The 10169-nt window shown below is 39.2% G+C and overlaps 2 protein-coding genes across 2 annotated transcripts in view; both read right to left on the reverse strand.

The window, feature by feature from the left end:
* LOC115439524 (signal transducer and activator of transcription 5B-like) overlaps positions 1–8282 on the reverse strand; it is a 35159-nt gene extending 26877 nt beyond the window's left edge. Inside the window, exons 1-5 of the mRNA XM_030163362.1 lie at positions 8159–8282; positions 6669–6803; positions 5230–5386; positions 2949–3038; positions 2584–2761 (exon numbers count right to left, since the gene is read on the reverse strand). Of these exons, the coding sequence (XP_030019222.1) occupies positions 2584–2761; positions 2949–3038; positions 5230–5386; positions 6669–6796 (553 nt within the window). The 5' untranslated portion in view covers positions 6797–6803; positions 8159–8282. The remainder of the gene's footprint in view (positions 1–2583; positions 2762–2948; positions 3039–5229; positions 5387–6668; positions 6804–8158) is intronic.
* Positions 8283–9825: 1543 nt separating this feature from the next.
* Positions 9826–10169, reverse strand: part of LOC115410111 (caveolae-associated protein 1-like) — a 34770-nt gene continuing 34426 nt past the window's right edge. Inside the window, exon 2 of the mRNA XM_030121555.1 lies at positions 9826–10169. This exon is cut by the window's right edge and continues 3396 nt beyond it. The gene's annotated coding sequence lies outside the window, so the exon portion shown is untranslated.

Here is a 10169-nt window from a genome sequence, read left to right on the forward strand (position 1 = left end):
ACTTGAAAGGATTCAAATTCATTAAAGCTGCAGTGTGTGACTGGGTTAAAAATCAGAGTACTGCCACACCTGTAATGTCTTTTATAAATATCATGTGTCTCACTACTCCTATTACAGCTTGTGAAGTGTTCTCATACCACAGCAGAATCTGTAACAGCAAAAATGTCATGAATATGAGAAACATCATGTCAAACATTCTGAAGGACAAAATGCTGATCATTCCATGTAATACTTACTGGATTTTGGTAATTCAGTTTTGTATGTGCCATTCCAGGCATGGGTTTGACTGAACTGATGCACCTCTGCTCTGCTAGGGCTGCAACTAATAACTATTTCAACAATGGACTAGTCATTGACTACTAGTACACTAGTCAAATTATGAATTATTTATATTCACTGCAACAATAAAATAGATGGTGTCCATAAAGCCTCTACAATTCAACACATTTATTACAAAAGCAAATGAATAAACAAATCTGTGAAAATTATTGAAATTATGAAAAGTATGTAAATTATGAAAATTATGAACAGTAGATATTGAAGGTTTTTTGCCTCATTTAATCCACCTTGTTGCCATGTTGGCCACAGAACAGCCTCTTCAATGGCGTCAGTGATCTTTTGCTTCAGGTCAGTGATGTCTCGTGTTTTTGTTCCATACTAAATATCTTTAGCATAACCCCAAGAAATCCAGGGCAGTGGTATCTGAACCAGGAGTCCAGGGAATTGGACCACTCCTTCCAATCCACTGGTCAGGAAACATTTGATTGAGGAACCCACCAACATTCAGAACCCATCTACCTGGAAAATGATGGTTGGTTGAAGGTCATCCCGTTGTGGTGCCACATATTCAGTAGGGGTGTGCCAATACATTGATTATTAGATTCATCGTGATGCGACACATGATGATTCAATAACGATTCATAAATGTTCAGAAATGATTATTTTTCATTATTACTAAATGACAGGAACACAACCACAGTGTGGCGGGAAAATAAAAGTGGCACGTGCTGCCCGGACGCCTTAAAGAACGGACCAGGGGAACACAGTAAAACCAACTCTAACTGTTTGGCTCCAGTTACAGAGCATCAGATTCACCCAACAGGTTTAAAAGCTAGTGTTTGGGAGCAGGGCTGTCATGCTCTGATGCGGACGCCGGAGCGCAGATACAAACTTCCAAACTGGAAGTATTTTGCCCAGAAAGCAGTTCCCAAACTGTACAGTGAGACCAAAACCAAAGTAGTGGAATCACTGAGGAAAGCATGGAGAATAATGCCGATATGTGATGCATGCTTTGGTTGCGGATAGTGAAATCTTTAGTTTGTTACAGGATTTATGCTGCTCATTGAGCATTTTGTCGGGATATCATTTATTATGACTGAGTAAACTAGTGCTTGTGTTGTGCTTGAACTGAGATTGAGCTTCCACTACAACGTATAGAAATCATCAACGCGATAAAGGCAATGCGGAATGGTAAGGCCCCGATGGGTACTCTATAGCAGGGGTCTCAAACATGTGTCCCGGGGGCCAAATGCAGCCCGCCAAAGGTTCCAATCTGGCCCATGGGATGAATTTGCAAAGCACAAAAATTCCACAGTCAAGGCTGTGGAACTCATTTTAGTTCAGGTTCCACATACAGACTAATATGATCTACAGCCAAAGAATAACGGCAGAATAACCTACAAAAAATAATGACTCCATATTTTCTTCTCAGTTTGATGTGAAAAAAAAATTACACTATGCCTATAAATAATGACAACTTCAAATTTCTGTCTTTGTTTTAGTGCAAAAAATAACATTAAATTATGAAAATGCTTACATTTAAAAACTATCCTTTAACAATAGAATGTGAAGAACCTGAAAAAATTTGAACAACCTGAAATGTCTACAGAAAATTAAGCACAATTTTAACCATTTTCTGCCTGTTACTAAGTGTTTAGTATCTTTGTAGATCCGATCCATAATGCATATGTATAAATGATAAGTTGAGGCAGAATATTGTTAAAATTGCACTTATTTTTCTCAAGAAATTTCCTTTTTTTCAGCTTATTCAGCTCTTTTTTGTTTGGATAGCTTATAAAAGTAAGTATTTCCATAATTTAATGGGGGGGGTTTTGTACTAAAACACAGATAAAAATTTGGAGTTGTCATTATTTATAAGTTATTATGCTTTTATTTTACTGGTCCAGCCCACTTGAGATAAAATTGGGCTGATTGTGGCCCCTGAAAGAAAATGAGTTTGAGACCCCTGCCCTATAGAGTTCTATAAAAAGTTCTTCAATAAACTATTATTTTGCTTGACATGTTTAATAATTCTTTGCTATATGGATCACTCCCGCCGACACTGACTGAAGCATCAATCACCCTCCTGCTTAAACCTGCTTAAACACAGCATGTGGCTCATATTGACCCACCTCCTTCCCAAACACTGACCTGAAAATCTTAGCCAAAGCCCTTGCCTTACACCTACAGTCATTTATGAACATTTGCCAGCTTCATAATGTTATCCACTTTCCTGGGTCCAGTGCGGTACCTGGTGTAGTTATTGCACTGGACGCACAAAAGCCTTTTCAACGCCCTCCTCACCTTGGATGCGTAGGTTCTCCTGGTACTGGATAATGAAGTACTCCTGGCTGTGCTGCAGCTTCCTCAGTTCGTTTTCCGTCTCCTGAGTGGCCAATCGCAGCTCCTCAAAGGTCTGGTTAATCTGCTGGTGGCGCTGTGACAGGCTGTCCATGGACTGAGCGTCGCCGCCACAAGTGGCCTGAACACAAACCTTGGGTCGGTCACACATGCACTGACCTACTGACTTCAAGTGGCATCAGTTTTCAGTTACTGCTTTTTCAGGCATGGGTTTGGAATTTTCACGTCATTAATATCAACAGCTTGTTCAGCATGCATCATCATCATCATCATCATCATCCTGACCTCTTTGTATCCAAAACACTTACATTTGTAGCCTCTTGAACCAGCCTCTGCTCTGACTGTAGAATGTGTTTGATGCACCGAACCAGCTCCAAAGGACAACGGTCATAAGTACTCTGGAAACATGTCACACACACACACACACACACACAAGTGATTCATTATTAGATAAACTGACATACACCCATTACCCGAGTTCTTTATGTGTGACACACCTGATTATAGTTAATGTAGTGGTTGGTCCCTAACGCAATCACTGTATAAAACATCACAGATCCATTAGGTCAAATGCTGGGTTAGGGTTAGGAGTCCATTTACATTCGTCTACGAGTCCATTTACATCCATCTGTGAGTCCATTTACATCCGTCTACGAGTCCATTTACATCCATCTATGAGTCCATTTACCGTATTTTCCGGACTATAGAGCGCACCTGAATATAAGCCACACCTGACTATAAGCCACAGGTGTCCACGTTATAACATGAGATATTTACACAGAAAGATGGAAAACAGATAGATTATTTAAATATTTATTTCCATACCTTAACTGCTTTTTTCCCAAACAGTGCCTGTAACACGGCAGTAAAACAGCAGGAACACAGCTTGTTCAAAAATAGGACCAATGGCCCTGTAGTTTACCGGCCAAATTAAAAGCTTTGGGAAATGTATCCAGATGCCATTTCTTATCACTCAGTTATGTGTATTTATTATATTACAAAAATAGCCCATGTTTTGGTCATATTCCAATCCGATCTGTAAAAAATTCAAATTCCAACTTGATATCCTTGATACTTGCTGATTTATTGGATCAATCCACTTCCTATCTCTTATAATGGGAAAATTTGTCAAAGTCGCACCAAATCCAGAATCAGATCCGGATGGAAATAATTTCAATACCTTGTGTTGACATCATCATAAAGAAGCTGTATACCAAGTTTGAAGTCAATCAGAACTGTAGTTTCGGAGAAGAAGACGATTGAAATTTTTTCCCCATAAGATCCCATGTTAAATTTTCCATAAGTTCCTGGATCCAGAAGAAGATCCTGATCAGCATGTGGCCATTATGTTTTGGTCATCTCCCCATCAGGGCTGTACTGTAGAAATTTCAACTTGATATCATTTATATTTACTGAGTTATTGCATCGATTCACTTCCTATCTCTTATAATGGGGAAATTTTTCACAGTCACATCAAATCCAGAATCAGATCTGGATCCAAATAATTTCACTAACTTTTGTTGACATCATCATAAAGAAGCTGTATACCAAGTTTGAAGTCAATCGGAATTGTAGTTTCGGAGAAGAAGACGATTGAAATTTTTGTAACAGACGACACCGGACACCGCATGACGACAATAACTTATGACCTGTCGGCCAGTAAACTAAAAACCCAGAAAAGTCATTGATCTCTATCTTCATCTCCCTTCTGCTCATTGAAACCACTGCAGTCGTCTTCTTCAGTGTTTGAGTTGAACATCCTCAGAAAGGCTCCGTCACACACTTTCTCTGTCTCTCTTCTCTCCTCCGCGCTGCAGCTCTATTTCCTTCTTAGACAGATTGACTGGTTTGAACTTAAAAGCTGCATCATATGCATTTCTTCGTGTGCTTTCCATGATGAAGGTTTGTGCATGACACGCAAAATGATTGTTAAAAGTTAAGCTTAAAACTCCTCTTCATCACCTCTTCCACCTCTGTCTTGCTTTTGCACTTCCTGCTAGAGTGCCCCCTGGAGGCCGTTAGCCCGTAAAAATCTGTGTTCATTGTGGTCAGTTTCAGATGCTGCAGCTCTTTCATAATTCATAGTTTGAGTTCTTGTTTGTTTAGTATTAATTGTCAGCCTTGTAAATCCAAGCTGGACTGACTGTACATATCCTGACCAAAGCAAATCCAATTCTCCCTTTGTGCAGTAACCTACACCTGGCTTTACTGCCTCCGTCCACAATAATATGCATTATATACAATAAGTGTCCTCTAAAACTAACACTTATTTGCAACAAAATATAGCAAACTATTACATGATCAAAAACAAATTAATTTTACCAAAAATGTCTGTTTTGAATGTCTGGGGTCGCCAGAAATTTATCATGTTAAAATGGGGTCAGAAGACAGAAAAGGTTGGGATCCACTGCTCTAGTGGTACACACGAGAATCGCTACAATATTTTTAACAGGCAAGAAAAGACTTGGGAATTATATTTGTGTTGCATTGTTCAGACCCCCTGCGTCTGAAGGTTCTCCAAATATCACATAACAGCTCCAACGTTACACGAGTATATGTGAGGACACAGGGCTGCCGTCTGTCTGGTACCTTCAGCTGGTTGGCGTAGTGACCCAGTTTGATCTTCAGGAGGAAGCCATCCTCTCCTCCCTGAAGCTGAGCTTTTCTCTGCAGCTCTGCCACCAGGCTGTCCAACAAACGCTTGGCCTTGGCCTCCTCTGACGGGTTGTCCAGCTCCACTGAGTCCCTGTTCAACACACACATGCATCAGAGTAGGGCTGGGCCATAAAACAATAACCACATATATCGCAATATAACTTTTCCACGATAGAAATATACGACATACTCGATACAATTTCAGTAGAATTCATTGGTCCATGTTTTGACAGATGTAAGAACAGCCAAACATAATTAAGTAGCGCCACATCAAACCAATCACACTAGTGACGGCCAATTCTCCCTTTGTGCAGTAATCTACACCTGGCTTTACTGACTCCGTCCACAATAATATATATTATATAGACTTAATGTTCTCTAAAATTAACCTTTATTTGAAACATAGTATAGAAAACTATTACAGGATCAAAAACAAATTAATTTCAGAAAAAAAAAAGTCTGTTTTGAATGTCTGGGGTCGCCAAAAATGTGTGATGGTAAAATGGGGTGACGAGTCAAAAAAGGTTAGGAACCACTGCAATGATGCCTTTTGTTGATTTTACAAATACAGCATGTAGTTGTAAGTTAATTTATTTATGGCTTATTAGAAAAAATAAAACCAAGGGATAACATGTTAAACTGTACACTTATTTCCAACACGGTCCCCATCATGTACTTAAAATGAAGAAAAGGTGTATTCAACCTTTAGATGGACGAGTGTCTGGACCCTCTACACTTTCATAAGTGAGTGAGTGAGTGAGTGAGTGAGTGAGTGAGTGAGCGAGTGAGTGAATGAGCGAACAAGTGAGTTACCGAGTGAGTGAGTGAGTGAGTGAGTGAGTGAGTGAATGAGTGAGTGAGTGAGTAAGTGAGTGAATGAACGAACAAGTGAGTTACCAAGTGAGTGAGTGAGTGTGTGAGTGAATGAGTGAGTAAGTGAGTGAATGAGCGAACACTTGAGTTAACGAATGAGTGAGTGAGTGAGTGAGCAAGTTAATGTGCGAGTGAGTGAGTGAGTGAGTGAGTTAGTGTGTGAGTGAGTGAATGAATGAACAAGTGAGTTAATGAATGAGTGAGTGAGTGAGTGAGTGAGTGAGTGTTAGGGATGCCTGGAATATGATATAATACTAACTTTTTATTCCAAAGATATTGTAAGAAAACCACCTCACCAGGTCATTTTGGACCCACTTCTATATCTCAGGGTTAATTATGTTTTGTCTTGATGTCGTGTTGACAACAATGTGACTGTCACCAGAGTTTTAAAAAAACTAAGACTTAATTTTCTGAACTGCCACCCACTATGATTACAATGAAATGTAGGACAAATATCATAGAATTTCCCAAAATGACAGGAAAACCAAAGCTGTGTGTACCAGAGCTGAGTCTCAATCCACTGGGCCAGGTAATGTCGCACCTCGATGGGGAAGTGTTGGCCATACAGAGCCTGCATCTGGTGCAAGGCTTCACCCTGCAGCTGCTGGGCCTGAATCCACATAGACATGGTGTTTCTATGGAAACAGAAGGACAGGAAGCCATGAACACCAAGGAAGCACATATATGGTACCAACCAGACAGAACAGAAACAAACACAGACCACATGGTACCAACCAGACAGAAACAAACACAGACCACATGGTACCAACCAGACAGAAACAAACACAGACCACATGGTACCAACCAGACAGAAACAAACACAGACCACATGGTACCAACCAGACAGAAACAAACACAGACCACATGGTACCAACCATACAGAACAGAAACAAACACAGACCACATGGTACCAACCAAACAGAAACAAACACAGACCACATGGTACCAACCAGACAGAACAGAAACAAACACAGACCACATGGTACTAACCAGACAGAACAGAAACAAACACAGACCACATAGTACCAACCAGACAGAACAGAAACAAACACAGACCACATAGTACCAATCAGACAGAACAGAGACAAACATAGACCACATGGTACCAACCAGACAGAACAGAAACAAAAAAACACAGACCACATGGTACCAATCAGACAGAACAGAAACAAACACAGACCACATGGTACCAACCAGACAGAAATAAACACAGACCACAAGGTACCAACCAGACAGAACAGAAACAAACAAACATAAACCACATGGTACCAACCAAACAGAACAGAAACAAACACAAACTACACTTTCTCTCAACTGTTGGGATACACAATCTACAGAAACTTTAAATGAGATGAAACTCAAACACATAGTTTGCATTCGAATTCATTTTTCCCACATGTTTATCACATAACCTTCCATCAGGATAAAGAGGATCCTGACATGTGAGAGTGAGGGTCAGACACTGTATGTTCTCATCTGTGCATCCTTTGGTCCACTAAACACACACATTTTACTTTCATTTCATTTGCCTGATGGTTTAAGTTACTACAGGCAAGTTCGAAAAGAAAAAAAATGTAAAGAAAAGTAATTGAAACGGACTGGTGCAGATGTCCCTCAGTGTTTGGGCTGACTTTGTCATACTTTTTAAGAGGAGCATCCTCAGTAACAGTGAAGGAGGGAGCTGCTCCAGGAGACTGGAGGATGGTTAAGCTAACAGCTCACATGGCGAGCATTACAGTGGATCTAAACAGTTACAGAGGAAAACTACTTGTGCACAGTAACGTATGTTATTCCATTCCGTTTTCCGAACAACTTTAGACATGTTGAGTGTCGTGTTAGTGAAAGTTTATTGCTTTGGGAGGACCACTCAGGATGACGCTAGCTAGCAGGCTAAGCTAACCCAGAGGAGGGGCTCCCACTAACGTGACAGCGCTCACTCAAAACTTCCAGTCCGCGCGCCACAAGTTGCTAGTTTGGATTTCCATCTTACCTTATAAGAGACTGCAGCACACCTTACAACAGCACCATGGACGAGCAGCACACCGCACACACTACTTACTGATCACACGCTGGGTAATTACTGTGACGTTCCATGTCACTTCGACAACTTCACTAACCTTCGGGTTTCTGGTAAAGCAGCTGTTGTTTACACCCATCAACACAGGAAAAATGGTACACATCGCTTCCGCCTTGGCATTTCAAAATAAAAGACTGTTTAATCATGTCTATGCATATTAGCGGTGCAGTATCACTGTAACAAGAGTTAATCTGTCATAATTCACAATCTTGTGATATATGATAAAATAAAATGTACTCTACATCTAATTGTTCAATTATCAAAGTGTTGGGAATACTAACTACACTCTGGTTTGATGAATTGGTGCCGTGTTCCGGTAGTGTTTGTGCTAACTTCTGCTAGCTTCATGCTATCAGATTTCCGCAAACGGCCCCGCCCCCAATCCGCTTCCTGTCACGCCCCCCCAATCCGCCCCCCGCTCTCAACCCACTAGTCTGTGGGCCTGTGACTAGAGGGGACAGGTTGATTGATTGATTGATTCATTCATTCATTCATTCATTCATTGACTTTGTCATCATTGTTCCTGATGGTTTAATGTATGAGTTCCATGTATGTCATGGATATGTTTGTGTCTTTTATTTAGATTAGATTAGATTAGATTAGATTAGATTAGATTAGATTAGATTAGATTAGATTAGATTAAATTAGATGACATTAGATTACATTAGATTAGACTAGATCAGATTACATTAGATTAGACTTGATTAGATTAGATTAGATCAGATCAGATTAGACTAAATTAGACTAGACTAGATTAGATCAGACTAGATTAGATTACATACCATTAGACTAGATTAGATTAGACTAGACTAGATTCGACTGGATTAAATTAGAGTAGATTACACTAGATTAGTTTAGATTAAATTGGATACAATTAGATTAGATTAGACTAAATTACACAGGATTAGTTTAGTTTAGATTAGACTATGTTAGTTTTGATTAGATTAGACTAGATTTAATTAGATCATATTAAATTAGATCAATTTAGACTATTTTAGATTAGACTAGATTCGATTAGAGTAGAGTAGAGTAGATTAGATCAGATTATATTATATTCAACTAGATTACATTAGACTAAATTAGATTATATTAGACTAGATCAGTTTAGATTAGACTAGACTACATTAGATTAGACTAGATTATATTAGATTACATTACATTACATTATATTAGAGTCACAGATGAACTGATTCCATTTTTTACTTCCCTCCCTTTCATTTCAACACAACAGCCTCTCAAAAACACATGACAATATCCTTAACTATATTTTTATTAACTGCTGTGAGATAAAATGATGACATGCAACCACAAAGTGATAATTCTAGTGTTTATCTTTTTTTTCCCACTTTGCCTCACTTTTCCAGTTGTCATAATCATTGCCACATAAATGTGGTGTGTGACTGTTCCAGTGACATGACACAACCACTGTGAATACTGTAAAAGTGTTATTAAAGTGGAAAACTGTTTGGATATTCCAATGCTGATGCTCATTTTGATGGATAAATATAAAATATATAAAAACAAGAAACTGACAATAGCTTTTGCCTCCCACCCTCCTGGTTTCAACAAAAACACATATATCGTGAACCAGATAGCTTTTATTAATGAAATCATTAGTGGTTAAGCAATGAAACATTATACATAAATCAGTAACTAAAAAACAAAAGCAAGAAATCTTATTAGTCAAGTTCCTGTGATGTCGAAGCCTCAGAACAGCTGCAGACATGGCAGTGTTTAACATTTAGCAATAAACCACTGAAAGCTCCAAGTTCTCAGCAGCTGTGCATTTTATAAAATAGGCAGAAGGCTGTCCTACTGTGCATGTCATTAGTTTTACTGTAAAATCTGTCAAACAGATTCAAGGAATGTGGCCTAAGAAGCGATTCTAAAACCAGAACAGTACAGACAGCAGGATGCAAAAGGC

This window comes from Sphaeramia orbicularis, chromosome 19 (assembly GCF_902148855.1).
Source record: "Sphaeramia orbicularis chromosome 19, fSphaOr1.1, whole genome shotgun sequence".
Taxonomy (NCBI): Eukaryota; Metazoa; Chordata; class Actinopteri; order Kurtiformes; family Apogonidae; genus Sphaeramia; species Sphaeramia orbicularis.